This window comes from Callorhinus ursinus, unplaced genomic scaffold (genome assembly GCF_003265705.2).
Source record: "Callorhinus ursinus isolate GAN/ISIS: 27379988/994484 unplaced genomic scaffold, GSC_fseal_2.0 scaffold5, whole genome shotgun sequence".
In the NCBI taxonomy this organism is placed as follows: Eukaryota; Metazoa; Chordata; class Mammalia; order Carnivora; family Otariidae; genus Callorhinus; species Callorhinus ursinus.
In genome coordinates this window covers 28,329,005-28,349,239 of record NW_027397067.1, presented here as the reverse complement: position 1 = coordinate 28,349,239, position 20,235 = coordinate 28,329,005, and the positions used below count along the sequence as shown (strand labels likewise).

At 32.7% G+C, this 20,235-nt stretch overlaps 1 protein-coding gene across 5 annotated transcripts in view; it reads right to left on the bottom strand.

Annotated features, from left to right (window-relative positions):
* ZC2HC1A (zinc finger C2HC-type containing 1A) overlaps positions 1–20,235 on the bottom strand; it is a 55,684-nt gene that overhangs the window by 13,175 nt on the left and 22,274 nt on the right. For 3 of the 5 annotated variants that reach the window (XR_012378239.1, XM_073892915.1, XM_025871471.2), the window contains exons 6-9: positions 14,390–14,489; positions 13,682–13,781; positions 4,925–5,041; positions 1,346–1,453 (exon numbers count right to left, since the gene is read on the bottom strand). Coding sequence is in view for 4 of the 5 variants with exons in the window: in XM_073892915.1 (XP_073749016.1) it covers positions 1,346–1,453; positions 4,925–5,041; positions 13,682–13,781; positions 14,390–14,489 (425 nt within the window). In the remaining variant the exon portion in view is untranslated. The remainder of the gene's footprint in view (positions 1–1,345; positions 1,454–4,924; positions 5,042–13,681; positions 13,782–14,389; positions 14,490–20,235) is intronic. The other 2 variants (XM_073892916.1, XM_025871470.2) reach the window with 1 other exon arrangement.

Sequence of the window (20,235 nt, the reverse complement as noted above, 5' to 3'; positions counted from 1 at the left end):
ACACACACACACACACACACACACACACACACACACACACACACACAATTGGAATATTACTCAGCCATCAAAAAAATGAAATCTTGCTATTTGCAATGATGTGGATGGAACTAGAGGGTATTATGCTAAGTGAAATAAGTCAATCAGAGAGAGACAATTATATGATCTCACTCCTATGTGGAATTTAAGAAACAAAACAGAGGATTATAGAAGAAGAGAGGGAAAAATAAAACAAGATGAAATCAGAGAGGGAGACAAACAATAAGAGACTCTTAATCAAAGGAAACAAACTGAGGGTTGCTGGAGGGGAGGTGGGTAGGGGGATGGAGTAACTGGGTGATGGACATTAGGGAGGGCACAGGATGTAATGAGCACTGGGTGTTATATGAGACTGATGAATCACTGAACTCTACCTCTGAAACTAATAATATACTATATGTTAATTAATTGAAAGTAAACAAAATAAAATTTAAAAAATAGTAATAAATTATCCAGTGACTATGAGAACTCATAGGCAGATTTTTGAAATCTCAGGACTAGGTGTGCTTTCACAGAGAAATGATTTTTTTTTTTTTTTTTTAATACAACACGAATCATGTAACTAACTACTCTTATCTTCTCCCGTACTCTGGCCACTACAAAGTTTGGATCCAATTTATGGGCAAAGGCTAGCCTATAGACAGCGTCTTATGACACGTATTTTGTGGACTACGCATATTTTGTGGACTAACTTCATCCCTTTTTTTCCTTTATCTTTTAATTCTCATTTTTTCTTTTCATATTCTTTCATTTTTATAAAATATTGTATCTCACTGTATGTCGTGGATCTCTGTATATTGCCTTATACTTTCTGGAATAAGGATATATGTAAGATCTATAACTAGAATGATTTGTTTTATGCTTAAAAACAGAGTGAATGTCAAAACTGTACAAATACTGTGACAGATAAGAAAGGGAAGTACACGGATAATCACAAGCTCAGCAGGGAATTTAAATATATTTAAATGCTGCTGAAAATTACAATACCAGTTTAAAGGGTCTATTACTCAATTTGCAGAGGTAAAAATAATCATGTTGCACTTAAAATTAAGATATAAAACACAAATGAATGCAGTGAAACTGAACAGTCCTTGAGCATTTACAACAATAATAACTACAAGGTCTAGAAAAATATTATTTATGCCCAAACTATTTAGTGTACAGCTTAAAGCCAAAATAAATCATATAGCAAAGGAAAAATCAGATTTTCTATTAATAAGCCTGATAAATATTTTTGCATTTGGTCCTTAGAAAACTATATACATTATTTTTATTTTAGTTATTAGAATCTCAGAGCTAAACATACCTGGCTATGTAGCTCTCCGTATATGTTTTTCTTTTGTTTGTAAGCACACCTGAGGAAGGATTTCGTGCCAAACTAGGTGGTGTGGAATTTCGAGGTTTGATGTTAGTTCTAGAAGAGAGAAAGAGATGGCATAATGAAAAGCATACTGAATAGCAAGCATTTATTTCTTATATTGCTTATTTACATGATTAGAATAATAATTTGAAGCTGCAGAAAGGTGAATTCAAAAGAGTAAAATCCAAATAATTATTTTAAATCTGAAAACAACAGTAGTTAAACTAAGGATAAACCAAAGCATTTTGCATTTACTAACAATAACCTGATGGTAAATAAAATCAATGAAAAGAAAATATATGCTTTACATGAAATTTTAAGTTAATAATTCTGAAAGGCTTCAGGTTTTTAAAAGTTTAAATCTATAATTCCCTCAAAATAGGTGTTTTGTTAAATGCCTATGAATAACGGTTAAATAATATGTTATACATTATGAGATACGGTTAAAAACAAACAAAAAACATTAGCTAACCACTTCAATAATTTTCAATTTATGAAAGCCTGTTTTTGGAAGTAGCAACTAAAATAAATGAGTTAATATAATCTTCCCTTTTAAGACTTAATCTCAACAACTATACAGCCTGGGCTATCTGCTATCAGTAGAATTGTTCTGGTTGGATCATCACTTAATTCCCTTTATGAAACTTCAGGAATCAAAGAAAGCTTAGAGGGCTGAATGATGGTACAATGGTAAAAGCACAGGATTGGGGATTCAGATGATTCTGGATTCAAATCCCAACTGCTACAGACTAATTGGAGGTAGTGGCCAAACTGTATCCAAGTGTCCCCATTTCTAAAATATGACTATCATCACTTATCTTAGAGGAAGTTATGGATACCAATTGCAATTTATATAAACATTCAGAATAGTTGATGATGATGATGATATTATTACTATTATGGCTATTGTTACTGTTCCTAGTTAACATTTACAAAATGGTGCTTATTACTACATTTGGTATAGATTTCTAATTGCTTTCATATATAAACTTACTTAATCCTCATAATAATCCAATGGATTAAGTAGTATTAATAACTCCATTTTAGAATGAGGCAATTGAGGCAAAGAGTGGTTAAGTAACTAAACCAAGGTGACATCTAGTATGTTGCGTAACTGAGGATCATATGGTGAATAAAAAGCTAGTTCCCTCCCCCTCTTTAGAGATTTAGTCAAATCTTTTCATTTCAGAGATACGCAATATTGTGTTATATGTATAAGCAGAATACTTTTTAAAATTCCTTTAGATTGTAAGTTTTTAAACTATGGCTGAAATTCTTCCTCCTTATAAAGCAAAGTTGGAAAGTCTGAAAATTCTAAATAGCTACCTCCAAAATATATGCAGGTAATAACTACATTTACTATTTTTCAAATGTCAAATATGATGCCAGGTACTACACATACTTCACTTGGTTTAATCCTCACAGGAATCTAAGAAGATATTATTCCCATTTTAAAGTTGAAGAAGAAAATCATATTAGAGAAATTAAGTAAGCTGAAAATCTATTACAAGGCCACAGTTTTTGAAATTAGGTGGGTCATATTACAAATCTTATTATATTCAATATGCAGTGCTGTCTGTTGTTCAGAGAGAGGCTGCTTTGAATAGTTACTTTAAATTTTTTCTAAACTTTGACAACAATCACCTTGGTGCATGAATGGGTTACCCTGGCCCTCTTCAAATGGCCACTGACAGTCTAACCATGAGGTATACTCTACTCAACTCTTAAACAGCCCCCCTAGGGATGTTGTTGAATTGCTACGTACTGTTTTAGGAATTCAATCTCTAAAAAATCATTGCCAAACAATGGCGGTTCCTCCAGTAAGAGTCGTTGTTAAGAGGAATAGGAAGGACCCATTTTTTTATTTTTTGGCTCTAAAACAAAGCCTTGTTAGAAATCCTATCACTTTCATTTAACATGTACATGAGATACACGGATAATACAAACACACCTATGGACATACACACATAACCTCACCGTATCAATGAAGTTATTCAAATAATTAGAAAATAAAAATTAGAGAAAAATAAGATTGCCAACAGTAACGATCATTACTAAGTATCTATCATGTACTTTTAGTAACAATTTTAAGAGGTGGAATCTGAATGTCAAGAACCATTCTTAAGAGACAGGGAAGAACAGTCTTGATTAGTACTTAAAACATGTTGTCCCATTCTCACATGGTCAACACATTTTTGCTCCTGTTCAGATTTTGAAAAGCGCCACCCTTATTCTGTATCTGCAATCTGCTTGTTCTAGGTCAAAAACAACAAAAGAAGGTTTAATTTTACTCTACCTTACTGCTAATCAGTGTTTCTTTGAAATACGCTTCAGAGGGAATAGAGAACAACAGTACTAAGAAAAATGGCTCAGGGCACAAATTCTTCCTTCTATGATTTATCACTAACTACTTAAAAATAATGCACAGGTGCTGCTAATATTTTAAAGACTTCTCCCATTTTTATCTTAGATTTAGCTAAATTAATCCTTCTTTTCATATGTGGTAAAGACAATGCCGTAGTAGGAGTTGTTTTAAAAGTTAACTAAGTGAACTCTGTTTAATAATATATTTTTCAACTTTAATAAGTAATTTATCTTGATTCAAATTTCATCATTTTAATCAGAGAGGTAGACTTGGTATTGGAGCCCAATCTAGAAAACCCTGAAGACTTCTGTGGAAGAGTTCCAAGGTGACTGTTATTGCCACTCACCTCTCTTTGCAGCTTTTTGGGCCAGTACAGAGAGGAGAGTGTCACCTCTCTTTGCAGCTTTTTGGGCCAGTACAGAGAGGAGAGTGTCCTTGGCAGTATCTTATCCTTTCCCCGTTTTATGTGGAATTTGTAGCAATTTAACCAAAAGACTGAGAATCCCTGGATTGAATATTTTCTAAAAATCTGTTTTCTGCCTTTTTATAATAATTAATCATCTTAACTAAAAAATAATACAGCAATATTACATATTATGTATGGCATAAAATCCCCTACACTCTTCTCTTTAAACATATTACTCCTAAGGGGCGCCTGGGTGGTGCAGTCAGTTAAGCATCCGACTCTTGATTTCAGCTCAGGTTGTGATCTTGGGGTCGTGGGATCAAGAACTGTGTCAGGCTCCATGCAAGGATGGGGTCTGCGTGGGATTCTCTCTCCCTCTTCCTCTGCCCCTTTTGCCCCGTGCTCTCTCTCTCTCAAATAAATAAATTTTTAAAAATATATATATATACACTCCTAAAAGAAAGCTTCATAAAGATAACAATCATTGAAGGTGACTGCTATTTCACCCCTCTACAAGTTAAAATTTAATAGAAATAAATGTATGCTAAAAACAGCTTTATTTAGAACAGAAACGTTCATCTAACATCAAAGTGTTTTAAATCCTATAAGATTATTAAGCACTTCTTGGCTTATAAATGATTAAAATAAGATTTTTTTAAAATATAGGAATGTATAAGTTTATAGTATTCAATTATATAAAGCCTTTAAGGAAATACCTGAAAAAGATTAACCAAACTGAGTTACAAATACTTACTTGTAAATGGGTAATAACTCATGTCTTTTGATGGCACTGTCTGATTTTGTATCACTGTCATACAACGTTTGCACATATCTTCCAGTTCGAAGTGGAGGGCCTAACTTGTCCATCTTACTATTAAAATATATAAAGGTGTACCCATAAGGAGATTGCTAGTTTGTTTCTTTATATTTAAAAAAAAAGTTTTAAACATTATTCTGGTTCTTCAAAAATCTCTCCCCAAGCTCTTAATTATTGGACTGTCAGGGTTAAGCGCTGTCAAAAAGAATCCTAATCCTCAGATAGTTCATACAATGTCCACTATTAGATATGAAAATTCTGACGATGCAGGCACCTGCCAGTTGTGATGAACATCCAAACAAATGCCACATTTATACACAGCAGGGCAACGGAATCAACAAAGAAACTTAAGAAGGACAACACTGTTTAAAATAAAATTTGTGAAGCTAGAAGTGACCTTAAAGTTATTATCCTGGTAAATAAGACTGATCTGATGTTTCTTCTCATTGAGTTCACAAATAATCTAATTTTTCTCCTTCCCTGATGTCATAGTACCTTTCTCTTTTCTCTTATTATTTTATGATTTCCCCTGCACTAATATAAAGTAAGGAATCAAATAAATGATATTTATATCTTTAACTCTTTCTAACAAAGAATGACTATTTATGAAGTTTATGCAGAGAAATATAAAGCATGATGTATGGAAAAAAACAGCGATGGCAATCTGAAAAATCACATGTAGAAATGTTAAGTGGCAATGCCATCTGAAGTTTTCTTTAAAAAAAACAAAACAAAACAAAACCAAAAAGTATAAAGGAGCTCCATCTGGAGGAAAACAGGAAAAACTGCAGGTCTGTAGAGATGTCATTGTTTTCCATCAACAAAATAATTGAATCCTATATACTATTAACAACCAATATTCATTCATTGTAGGGAGCAGTGAAAATTAAATTAGGAGGGTAGGAGAACTATTTTAAATGACTAGTGAATAACACGACTGCTCATTAACTTAAAAAGGATACTCTTTTTAAGGGATGCTTGTTTGCTCCAATGCATTCTTCCACTAATTCATTAACTCTACAAATCCTGAGCACCTATCAGGCACTCTGCTACATTCTGCAGGTATCGTGGTAAATGAAACAGACCTGATGCTTGTTCTTTTGGAATTTAGTGTCTCAAAAGAAGCTGTTCATTGCTCTAGATTATAAGGGTCACTATAGAGGAACACATTTTATTCATTTTTATGTTCTTTCAGTATCCAATACAAAATAGGTATTTTATTACAAAAGTTGTTACTAATACTTTGCAGATGGTGGTGCTTGCATTAGACGTTTACATCACATTATTTAAAACATTTTAAAGTCTTTAAAAAATGCCTTCATTAGGATGTGGTGTATAGACACACACACACACATGCACGCACACACATGCACATACACACACACACAGCAATATTACACAGCCATAAAAAGGATGAGATTGTGCCATTTGGGACAACATGGACCTAGAGGGTATTATGATGCTAAATGAAATAAGTTAGACCAAGAAAGACAAATACCATATCACTTTACTCATATGTGGAATCTAAAAAACAAATGAATGCACAAAGAACAGAATCAAACCTATAAATACAGAAAATGAACTGATGGTTGCCAGAGGGGATAGAGGTGGGGAAAAGGGCAAATGGGTGAAGGAAATTGGGCTCCCAGTTAAGGAATGAATAAGTCATGGGAATAAAAGGCACAGTGTCAGGAATATAGTCACTGGTACTGTAATAGTGTTGCATAGTGACAGATGGTAGCTACACCTGCAGTGAGCATAGTATAACATATTGAGAAGCTGAATCGCTACAATGTACACCTGAAACTAACATAACATTCTGTGTCAACTATACTCAAAAAACTTTTTTAAAAATGCCTTCATTAAATACATGTATTTTATATAATTTCAAAAATATTTGAGATTAAAACTTGATAGGTTTTTATTTGTAAAAGATTACTAGAAATTTTACCTATTGAGTAAAAGTCAGTAAAAATTTAGTAAAAATCAGATTTTTCTTTGAATTGCTTAACAATTATCAAAACACTATTGTTCCAAACAATGGTTATCTTACAAAAGATATGCGTGGCTTTGGAATAAGGAATAAAAATCGTATTTTCTTTTTCAGAAGTGACTGAAAATAAGATTTAGAAAATTTTAAACTACATTTTTAAAACACTTCTCTAATATGATAAGAACTACTCAATCTTACATATGACACAACAAAGTTCAATTTGAGAAAGGAGATGTGTAAAATCTAATAAAAATCTAAAAATAATTATCTAATGCAAGTATTACATATTTTCTATATATGAGAGAATTAATCGGTATTTTCAAATTTTGAAAACCTAATTGAACGGCAGGTTCCAAAGATGATGTTTCGTTGTCCATATAGCTGTGTTATAAAATTCAACTCAGATGATCTATCTACCTATGTATAAGTATATGTGATACACATATACACACACAATTCAAATGTTACTTAGGCTAAATGTCAGTAAATGTTATTCTTAATTTCAAATCACTTAAACTATGTCCTTGTATAATTTGCTACTGTTATGCTACATTGTTATCAAGGTGTAACCAAACTAAAACAAAATTTATAAGTCTCAATAATGTAATCAAGATTATATATTCTTTATAAAAATTTATATATAGTATATTTTTATAAGCTAAATATAATTTTTGTATAAATCTATTTATATATAAGTTTATATACTTGAATATATCTTTATATATAAAATCCTGATTACATATATATATATATTTTTTGCCATGCAATAATAATCTACATTGGGGTGTTTATGTAAATTTAAAAATTATTAGTTTATGAAAGAAGACCGTTCAAATATTTAAATCTTTCCCTAAACTAACCCAGATCATAAGATATGACAGACCATTTCTCATGTACCATCTTCATATTTATTTTAGTGAGCATAAACACTTCCTTGCTCACCATTTCCTTTTCTATCAAATCCCTTCACTTCTGTTCCTCAATCTCCAACAGCATTAAAGATAAAGTCAAAGCAGCAACAAGATGAAGGATATTTGGAAAGAAATTAAAATCTTTGCAAAAGTAGTAAATGTGTTTTCAAAAGGAATTCAAAGGCTTCAATCCAACAGATTGATCCTTGAAGTTTCTTCTCTTTGCCTTTCTTGGTCTTACAAATCATCAGTAACTGACTTAATGAGGGAAATAAAATGAGTATAAGAACCAGGAAGGCTGTGTCTATTTCATGTTTTGTTCAGACCTCAAGGGCAACGGGTGTTTCAAGCTGTGAAAAAAAAAATCACCTTTACTGATGTTAACATTGAATTTATATACCTGGAGTTACTCTGAGAATTAATAAATTTGGGGAAAGTACAACAAAAAATCTACTTTGTTATGTATTTTTCAATTATTCACGAAGTCTGAGGAAATTATTTCAACCTGGCAGTAATCCATTATGGAACTATCAATATCAATGTTTTTAGAGTGTGCTTCTATGCTATTTTTCTTTTAAAAGTTTCAATTTGGTAATGTTGATTATATACCCAAGTGCTGAAAGAAATTAGGCAGAAATAAATAAACCCATTCAGCAGTAGAAGTAGTCTTGCTACTGCTAAGGAAAACATAAGAGGTTATTTTGAAGTCAACTAAACATATCCACATAGCATACATCTGGTGCAGACTAAGCAATCTGATACACATAATATATGATTTCAATCCATATGAAATTCAAGGATATGTCCTTAAATTGGCACCTAGATTTGGTCAGAGTCAACATCAAAGTTTATTTTTAATTTCTTGCTGTTTTTTCAATTCAAGCACAGAAATGCACTGGATTAATAAAAGTTTAAAAAGCCTTTGGTTCCATGGACCACTAACCTACAAAGTTTCCAGATACTCCACATGACTTAAAAAAAAAAAATTTCTATCCTTAAATAATTTCCTCATTCTAAAATAGAGAACAGCAAACTTTTTCTGTGAAGGGCCAGACAGTAAGGATTTTAGGCTTTATGGGTTATGCCCTCTCTGTCACAAATACTCATCTGCACCATTGTAGCATGAAAGCAGCCATAGACAATACATAAATACTTGGTGTGGCCATGTTCCAATAAAACCAGTAGTTGGGCAGGATTTGGCTCTCAGAAGATCACCTGCTCTAAAATATAAAAATTTCATATATGAGAGGATGCCAGTATTTTAAAATTTTGAACAATTTCAGTGATTTCAGTGATGATTTTTAAAGGTTTTCCATATATTAAACAGTTATGATAGATATCACTACATTATCGTGTAATCCCAAATATATATTACTATTTGTCAAGCTAATACAGGTCTACAGATGATAAACTGTAATTCTGACCAAGACTTTTTAATTTAAAATGACTATCTGCAGTTGCATATAATTGCCCCAATATGAACAGTGTATCTAAAAAAAAGGAATAATACTTTAGCAAGCTTTCAAAATATTTATAGCTGAGAAGGCATTCACACTTTAAAAGATATCTGGCAATGATATCAACCTACTGGAATAGGTTTTAATTTGAAATAAACTTTAACCTTGGGTAGGTCCTTGTTTATTGTTGATACTGAGAGTGAATTACTCAGGAGCATGCAAGCCACTCAGTCTTGTAAGACTGTAGTGAGCAAAGTAGGTATAATAAAAAGATGACTTCTGAAAGACTATTGGGAAAAATTAACCAGTTCGTATTTTGTATTTTTGTAGACACCCATAGTTATGATGTTCTGAGGCATTCAAAGTTTTGAAATGTGTCATACTTCTATTTTTGATCCTAAACTTATCAAATCCTACACATATGGCAAAACCAATAGCCTCAATCATTGGTATCCATGTAAGAAGCCACACTCTGCAGTTCTAGGTTGTTTTAGACATTTCTAGATCAATAATAAATGATAGAGAAGTTCATAAAAATCTAAACAATGTTCCACATAAATTCAATTCACACACATCAAAAGATTGGCTTATGAGAAAAGCCTGTTTACAGTTACACAAAAATGTACTTAAAAACCAGATATTTGTTTCTTACTTTTGTCAATATAATTAAAGTATGAGAAACCAAATTCAATTTATTATGAAATGCTTCTTAAATTCATTGTTGCTCTAGTTTTGCTATATCCACTGTAGCCTATCTCCAAAGTAAATGTCTGTTTTTCATAATAACTGAACAGAAGTAAATCTTTAATATTTGATATTTTAGCTACTGAAAAATCAGCTAAAATATCCACTTTAGCTGGTAATTAAGCACTAAGAAAACACAAATCTCAAGACATGACTGTGTAAACTCCCCGACACAATTCAAATGTGGTAATGTTTATTTAAAAGCTTTGTACTTCACCATACTTCTAAAATTTCCTAGGATTAAAGATAGTCCTCTTATACACTAAGAGAACATTTTTCCATTGAGGGAATTTTTTGCTTTAAAAAAAATCTGATAAAACTGGTTGACCCACAGGTTATCTAGAAGTTAATCACCAAATAAATGAGAATTTTTCCAAGATAAATTTTTCTGCAGCATGATTCCAACAGATCACTGGTATGCATGATTAAAGCTGGCCACAATAAAGATTATATACACAAGTCTCTAAACAATCCCAAATTACTGAAATGACTCTATTTCACTAATCTCAGAAGGTGATCAATTTCTTGAGCATTACAGCTAACCAGGTATCTTAATTCCACCTTTGCTCAATCCTGAAGCATGTATATCAATAGAAATAATGATTGCCATACAAACTTCAATTATCCCACCAGTACCAGGACTATGGTTCTATGATGTGCCAACAGGTTGACAAATGAGGGATTTGTTAATTCATTATTTGTTTCATTTATTCATCAAAAATTTATTATGTATCTGTATGTCAGGCATTATACTACATTTTATAGTTACATCTGTAAGCAAGGCAGACACACAGAGCTATCACAGAGCTTACAATCCAGCAAAGGAAAAAAAAAACAATATAATTAATAAATAATAAGTCAATACACTCAATAATTCTTTAAAAAAAAAAGAACTCTGCCACTAAATAGCCATCAATGGTTCTATTTAATATAGTAATATAGTAATGTTCCGGTTAATATGGTAATATATTGGCCATAGGCAAACACCAAGGCTCTTTATAGTAGTTGGAAACATTCTTCTAACACGTAGGGACTCTCTATAAAATGTACAATTAGGATTTACACAGTTATGTTTGACAGTTTAATACGATGTGAGACAACCATAAATTTTAAATCTTCATGGCATTGTGAGCAGTGCATAATTTATAAAATTACTGTGCTCAAAGTCTTTGCTTGTTAGTAAAAACAAATTTTCTCCTAGGGATTATATAAATGTTGGTCAGATTGTGTTAGATCAGGTGCCGCGGTCTTAGCAGAGTCACAGAATGTTGTGAGTGAGACAAAGGAGATATGCACAAAGTCATATGGCTATTCATTAGCAAAGTAGGATCTAGAAGCCTAATTTTCTAATTCAAAGTCCGTGCCACTTTTCATTACACCAGCCAGCTTAACACGCCCTATTAAGAGTACAGGGGAAGGTGTGTTGCGAATTGTGTAAGACTGGTGAATCACAGATCTGTACCTCTGAAACAAATAATACATTATATGTTAAAAAAAGAAGAAGAAGAAGAAGAAGAAGAAGAAGAAGAAGAAGATAGCAGGAGGGGAAGAATGAAGGGGGGAAATTGGAAATCGGGAAATCAGACGAACCATGAGAGACTATGGACTCTGAAAAACAAACTGAGGGTTCTAGAGGGGAGGGGGTGGGGGGATGGGTTAGCCTGGTGATGGGTATTAAAGAGGGCACATTCTGCATGGAGCACTGGGTGTTATATGCAAACAATGAATCATGGAACACTACATCAAAAACTAATGATGTAATGTATGGTGATTAATATAACATTAAAAAAAAAAAGAGTACAGGGGAAGGTGTGAGTACAACTTAATATGGCCACCTGATAAAATTACCAGTATGAGAGGAAAGGCACTAAAAAGCATCAGCTTTTAATTCATAATCAACTGTAAATGAAACTATAACATAACATGGAAGGCAATTCTGTGATATGGTAAAAAGGATCTGTAAAAGTTAAAATACAAATTGTCGTCTACACTTTAATTAAAAATGATGAGTCAGCTCAATAAAGAAACTAAAAAAAAAAATAAAACAAAATCAGTTTTTTACCATTGAAAGATGAGAACATTTTGCTTTTCAACCACCTGTTCTACTGATAATCTGTCTCTTTCTTAAGAATAGCCTGTGTCTTCTTTTTGGAAGCACAACAAAAAGAAAAAACATTTAACTAATCAGATCTTGTTAGCTGATCTTTTTCTTTTTCTGCAATGGTAATTACATTAAACTCCTTTCAGATTTTGTACTTTCTGTGTAGTCCAAATTAGGAAACAAAAGACAGTTGCTCTCACCTCATACAGAACCCTGTGTATATATTTCCTACATTAAAAAAAAGTGATAACCCATATCCGAAAATAATGTGTGCTGTATTTCCTAAATCAACTTTATCAGTATCTGTAAAGTATACACATAAGCCCTCATTCTAAAGATCACATGGTAACCCTTAATTTTCTGATTTACCAAAATGGAAGAGAAAGGGAGTTTTACTGAGATAGGAGGATTTTTTTAAATCTCTAGTATATTACCAACAATTTTTCCCACAATTAAAATAATCGTGGAAAGATTATGCTACTTTCTTAAAAGCCATGTATATAAAACTGTAGAAAGATTAAAAAGTATTTTTAAAATATTAAGTGGAAAATAATCATCCACTGTTAATATTTCAGCATATTTTGTCTTTTTTGTCTACACACATTTTTATAGTTTCTATCTCAGTATACATGGGAGTTTGTATCCTACATTCTTCTCCTGTTATAGTAGAATCAGCCCTTTAAAAATGTATATACATTTTATGGTTGCCTAACAACCCTGTATAGACTTATAGTTTGCTATTCAAACAAAGCTAGCAATTTAGGTGATTTTATTTTTTTTACATTGTAATAAAACCATGTGAAAGAAACCAATGTTTAGAAGCAAATAGACTCTAATTCGTATCCTGCTTCCAACTCTTAATAGCTGTGTGGCTTTGAGCAAATTTGGTTCTCAGATCCCCTCATCCTATGGTCATGGAGTGGTTTTAATAAAAATATATGGAAAATGTTTAGCACAGTGCCTGATATATAAGGTTTCATAAATAATGGTTATTACAAAAATCTTCTGTATTTCAAATGATTTCCTTAGACTAGATTTCAAGAAGTAAAATTATTCAAAAACTATGAATGTTTTTTGGGCTCCTGATACATGCCACTAGATTTTTTTTCCAAAATGGTTATCTTTTCTTTTTAATTATTATTATGTTACGTTAATCACCATACATTACATCATTAGTTTTTGATGTAGTGTTCTATGATTCATTGTTTGAGTATAACATCCAGTGCTCCATGCAGAACGTGCCCTCTTTAATACCCATCAAAATGGTTATCCTAATTTAGACCCTCAAGAGTAGTAGTGTATGTGCCTCTGACCAGCAATATGTTAAAAGACAAATGAACTTTAGAAAGAAAATCAAGGTTAGTAAAAAAGCTAATTACCTAAATAAAATAAAACCTTAGTATCATTTGCATGTATGTGTGTGTGTGTGTGTGTGTGTGTGCGCGCGTGTCTGTATATCACTAATGAATTAAATTCAAATAGACTTACCCTACATGAGGGGCTGCTATCCCTTTATGGGAGGGAGATAAGGTCTGAAGTTTGTTTCCCAAAGAGCTGCTAACTGAAGACACTTTACCTGAAGGCACACCTTATAATAAAAAAGGTTATTAGTTTTAACGACATTCTGAAAAAGTAAAATCACATAAAACAGAGCATCTGACAAGGAAAACAATGCTTTAGTGGCAATAAATCTTTGTGGCAACAAATCAAAACAAGTTATCAACTAAGAAAAGGTTTTTTAAAAATGGAATTTCCAAAGAACATATAACATCTTTCATTTCTAATTTCCATATTTCTTTATTACAATTTACATATAAATAAAGGTGCACTTCAGTTAGTCAATATCTCCTTCAAGTCATTAAGCATGTGTCTATTAGGACAACTGTCAAGTTCAGAGCAGTATACATGAAAATGAGGGGAAAATACTATGGTCAAAGAATCAAGAAAAGAACTTGGTTGACTACTCTGATATATCAGTAACAACATCAAGGATAGACATTTAAGGTGGGAAAAAAGGACTACGAAGTATCCTAAGTAGAAAGTTATTGAAAGTTACTTTATTTTTACCCAGAAAGAATTACTTAACCTCCACATCTCTTCCTAATTATAAATCTATTTTAATAATCTAAAATACAACACTATCTTCATTTCTGTCTCTAAAAAAAAAAAAATCAAGTTATTTGTGGAGCTCATTACCTACAACAGTTTTGCTAGTGCCACTTGGTTGTGGTAATCGTGAAGATCCTGATGGTGCAGTTCCAGGAGAATTTGACTTTTTAAGTGCAGGCGGCTTATACTAAAATAATGAAAATAAAATATTTTATTAACATCACTTTTTGATTATAGGTTGTAAACTAGTATTTCAAAAGCTCACATACCCTTAAATGAGCAATTTTTTTATTAGCTACTGAATTACCCAAATTGAGAAAGTACAGATTAAAATATATTGCCTCAGAGAGAGGTTCCCAAAATATGTTCCATTTCAAAACTAGTGTACTAAAAGTTTGGCTCAGATGTTCCACTGCTAAAATAAACTAAGAGCAGCTTTGCCCAGTTCACAGAAAAAAAAAAAATAGGTCAAATGGAAAAAATTTCTGCAATGTGAAGATTTTAAATGATGAATATTAATAGAAAAACTTAGAAACACCCAATGATACTCACTTAGCAGTGCAGCTTTAAAGGTCAAATTTTTTACATGTTCCTAGGTATGGTTTTATATTTCATACATATAATCCAGCCATTTTCCTACTGATACTAATTCATAAGATTACAAATAAGTCTGGACAAGTTTTACAATAGCTGCCTTATGGATTTCCTGAATGTGAAGAGAAAGAGCTAATTCTGGCTTCACTATCCTCACCAGATCATGTTAGATGAATATAGAACAAGGGTTGAGGAACGATAGGGTATTTTTTTTTTCTCTACTCTCTAGAAAGATATCATTATCAATTTTATTTTACTGTCTCTTACCTGACCAATTTTGCTGTTACTAAATATTAAAGTATCTTATTGATCACCTGCTCCAATATAACAAAATGAATTTGCCTGAGGTTATACCCCAACTTAACAACACAAAAGTAATTAAGACTCATGCCACTTTAGTTCTAGCCCTATGCTTCAACTATAAAGTGATGACTGTACTTGAGATTTAGCCCAATACCATAGTGCGAATGCTTAGGACTTGTGTGAAAAACTGGTTTTAAACATAATCTCCAAAAGTCAAATCAGATTTTATAACCAATAATCAGTATAAAATTTAAGATGCACCACTACCAAAAACTGCTAGCTAAACACAAATTTTAAAGTAAAATATTATGCCCTTCAAAATTTAGTATGTGACCTTTTAAGGAAAATAAATCCTGATAAAAAGGCTTTTCTCTCTCTTTCTTTCTCACACACACACAAATTCCATGCACATTTGGCACTATTATCCCAGAAGTGGAAATTTCTTAAGCACTTGGCAACTAGAAAAACTTCAATAACTATCTGTCAAATGAACAAGTGACTAGGACCCTTTGGAGATAAGCCATATAAAGACACTGTTTCTTTGAAAACCTAAGAGGTGTTTCTGGTTTAAAAAGGCAACTAGCAACTGATGAATTACTGAACTCTACCACCAAAACTAGTAACACACTATATGTTATGATTTTAAATAAAAATAAATTTTTTAAAAGATTTTATTTATTTGACAGAGAGAGAGATATTGAGAGCAGGAACACAAGCAGGGGGAGTAGGAGAGGGAGAAGCAGACTTCCCGCCGAGCAGAGAGCCCGATGTGGGGCTCAATCCCAGGACCCTGGGATCACGACCTGAGCCGAAGGCAGAGGCTTAACAACTGAGCCACCCAAGCGCCTTATAAATTAATTTTTTTAAAAGGGAAAAAAGTGCATCTGGGGGCACCTGGGTGGCTCAGTAGGTTGAGTGTCAGACTCTTGGTTTTGGCTCAGGTCATGATCTTGGGGATGTGAGATCGCCAGGGTCGGGCTCTGCGCTGAGCAGGGAGTATGCTTGGGGATTCCCTCACTCCGCCCCTTCCCCACTCGCACATCTGTGTGCTGTGTGTCTCTCTCGCTCTCTCTAAAATGAATAAATAAATCTTTAAAAGGGCATCGGATTAATATCAGTGTCTCCCACTAAAATACCAATGAAGACGTTAGGAAAGATTTTAAAACTAAGAATATGGAAAACAAGCCCTAACAAAGACCTGTTAAAATATCACAGGTATGTCTACTTAAAAATAGGCTCCATAAAACTGGATTAAGAAATAGGATTGGTGAGCCACTCATATTGTGCTAACTACCAAAAAAGAGCAAAATGATTAGCATAAACAAAGAGTGCTGGTACAGCATATATTACATATGCAGAGGTAAAATCTTTAGGCTTTCAGAATGAATCCAGTAATCAACAATTTTGTATAAAGCCATTTTAGTGATCAGAAAAACAAAATCACTTTATTTTTATACAGTTATATTCAATCCATATTTCTTTCATTCATTAAATATGTATTTGTTAGATATTTATTATTTCATGTGCTTTTATATAGATCACAAATCTAATAAATTTCCTTAGTCAAATATTTATGTTTATAAAGACTTTTTCTTGAAATTGGAAAGAGCTTAAAGAACAAGGAGGGCATTCGAGCCACCCAGGCGCCCCGGAGGGCATTCATTTCTGATAAAATAGTAAAAAGGCACTATTTGGACCGACCTTTCAACTAAAAAGTAAAAATGCTCTGGAAAGTATAAAAAATCACTTAAAAGCAATGAATGTCAGATAAGAAGAAAAAAATAAACTGTGGGCCAATAACATTTAAGATTATAACAATAGACTGGCCATCATGTGGATTTGCTATATAAATCTGCATTACTAGGTGGCCAGGCAAACTAAGCCAAAAATTAAAGTACTTCCAAATTAGTAGTACTCTTAGATACCCGGAAGAAACAAGAAGGCTCTTCACATGAACAATTCTCATGAATAATTTTTTGAGGGCAACAAGTACCAAATGATCAATAATAATTATGTACATAATGATGTAAGAAACCATGATTGAGAAAAAAAAAGGAAGAACGTTATCTACAAAGATCACATGATACCACAATTATCAGATACATAATATAAAACAATTATGCTTACTAGATTTAAAGAAATAAAAGACAATTTTGAAAATATTAACAGGGAATTAGAAACCATAAAAAGTAACATAGGAAATTAGAAAAATAGACAACCTCAATAAATTAAAAAATGCAGTAAAAGATTACAAACTTAATGGTGGGGGAGTGAAATAGCTGCTTAACTCTCCTATAGACAATACAAAAGGATCCTAAAAAAAAGAAGATTTTAAGAGACTGGAAACCATCCAAAAGCAGTACTTCTAGAAAACTAGTAACTGTGTATTCTGGGTTTAACTGCAGGAAAGAGAAAGAAGCAAGGAAGGGGAAGGGTGAGGCAGGGAAAGAAAAGGAAAAAGGAAAGAGAAAAACATGATCTATATTTGGCAGTTATTATGAATATGTTCAAAAAGTAAAGGGATAAATATACAAGAATTAAAGGAAAAGATGGTAATAGTGAATAAACACATAGAAAATCTCAACAGAGAAATAAAGGCAAAATATAGGCATTTTTTTCAGATAACCAAAACTAGAAAATTCCTTGCCAGCAGATCTGCACTCTTAGAAGGCTAAAGAAGCCTCTTCTGATTGAAGGCAAATGACAAAATATGGCAACTGAGATTTAGAAGAAGAAATGAAGAGATATGAAAATGATAATATGGGAGTAAGTAATATGCAAGTAAAATACAAAATACATGTGTGAGGATGTGGCAGAGGCAGAAGAAAAAAAAACAAAGTATATGTGGGTGTGCATAAACATACATGTGTGTATATGCATATAAATGATTACATATTTACTTTCTTCTAATTTCTTTAAAAGACAGATGACTTTTAAAGGTGTAAGTATAACACTGTGTAACAACACACATCAAGAATACTGATGGGTTTAGGGGCGCCTGGGTGGCTCAGTCGTTAAGCGACTGCCTTCGGCTCAGGTCATGATCCCAGGGTCTAGGGATGGAGCCCCACATTGGGCTCCCTGCTCAGTGGGAAGCCTGCTTCTCCCTCTCCCACTCCCCCTGCTTGTGTTCCCTCTCTCGCTATGTCTCTCTCTGTCAAATAAATAAAATCTTAAAAAAAAAACGAAAAAAGAATACTGATGGGTTTATAGAGTTACATATATATAACAATAACACTAAGATCGGTGAGAGATATGTGGAAATATCCACAGGTGGGGATAAGTTAAAAAATGCATTTTGTTATTCCTAGAATAACCATTTAAAAAAATATGATGACTGAAAACCAATAGAGAATATAAAATATCTATTACTAAGACAAAAGAAGGAAGAAGTATCAAAGGAATAAAAAAAAGACAAAAATAGAAAACAGCAACATGGCCGACTTAACCACAAACATATCAATAAATACACTGAGTGTAAATGCCTAAACACTTCAACCAACAGTTTGAGGTTGTCAGACTGGATTTTAAAAAAGATGAACTAAAAACAGGCTGTCTACAGGAGATGCAAAAACACAAATTTAAGTGAAAGAATTAGAAGGAAATTTAACATAATTAAGCTGAAATGGTTATTCATTATCAGATGAAACACCTTCTGACAACACAGATTCAAGTTAAAGAATTGAAAGGAAATTAGCATGATCAAACTGAAACAGCAATACACTATCAGATGAAACAACAACACAAAGAATGTTGCCATAGACAAAAAGGCACACTCCATATGATATAAAGGTCAACAAATAGGAAAGACGTAACGAACTGTAAATATAAATACAATTAATAAGAGAAATTCAAAATACTTAAGTGAAAAGCTGGTGAAATTAATGATCCTGAAAAAGTCAACAATCATAGATGAAGACTGTAGGAACATTCACCGAAAAAGACCACATGCTAGGCAATAAAACAAATCTCAAAAGATGAAAGTCTTACCAAGTATGTTCTCAGACCCTAAGAGAATTAAATAAAAAAAAATCAGCAATAAACATCTAGAGGAGCACCAAATATCGGGAAGTAAATGACTCACATTTGAACAAACTATGAGTAAAAGAAGAAATCACACCAATAGGCATTATTTTGCTGTATGCTTTTGATAACTGTTGAGGTAGGTACATATTATCCCCATTTTATAGATGCGAATGTGAAGGAGACCAATTTATCCCTCATCAGGGTGTATTTTAGAGCATGGAGGGAACTAAGTCAGCTGGAAGGGAGGGAAGGTATGGATTACGGAGGGTCGGGAAGATCAGGCAGAGAATATCATACTCCAGTTAAAAAATAAAAACAGGTGCGCCTGCGTGGCTCAGTCGCTAAACGTCTGCCTTCGGCTCAGGTCATGATCCCAGGACCCCAGGTCCTGATCGAGCCCCACATTGGGCTCCCTGCTTGGCAGGAAGCCTCCTTCTCCCTTTCCCACTCCCCCTGCTTATGTTCTCTCTCTCTGTGTGTCTCTCTCTGTCAAATAAATAAAAAAAATCTTTAAAATAAATGAATAAATAAATAAATAAATACAAAATAAATACAAACATACAAAAAATACAAAGATAAAAACACCAAAAAAAAAATAAAGAAGAAATCACAAATTAGAAAATATTTTCAACTATTTTCAAGTGAGAGAAAATGGAGGAGAAAATAACTACAAATCCATCATGACATCAAGATTTATAAAGCCATAGTAAATAAAAGTGCAGTTATGGTCTGGAGACTATATAAAAGGCAAAAACTGATTTATATGTAAAATCAGAAGAGTGACTATTTTATGGGGTGAGGGTCTAAGAAGGAGAGAACATTACAATTCTGGGAGTGAAACAGGATAGTAGAGGCTTTATGAGATTGATAATACCCTATTTCTTAACCTTTTTGTGGTTATGCACGTATGTGTATTTTGTGTTTTTTTTTTACATGTATAATTTACAATAAAATAATTGAGGAAAATAAGGAGGAAAAAATCAGAATAAAAGTGTTGTATAAAATAAGAG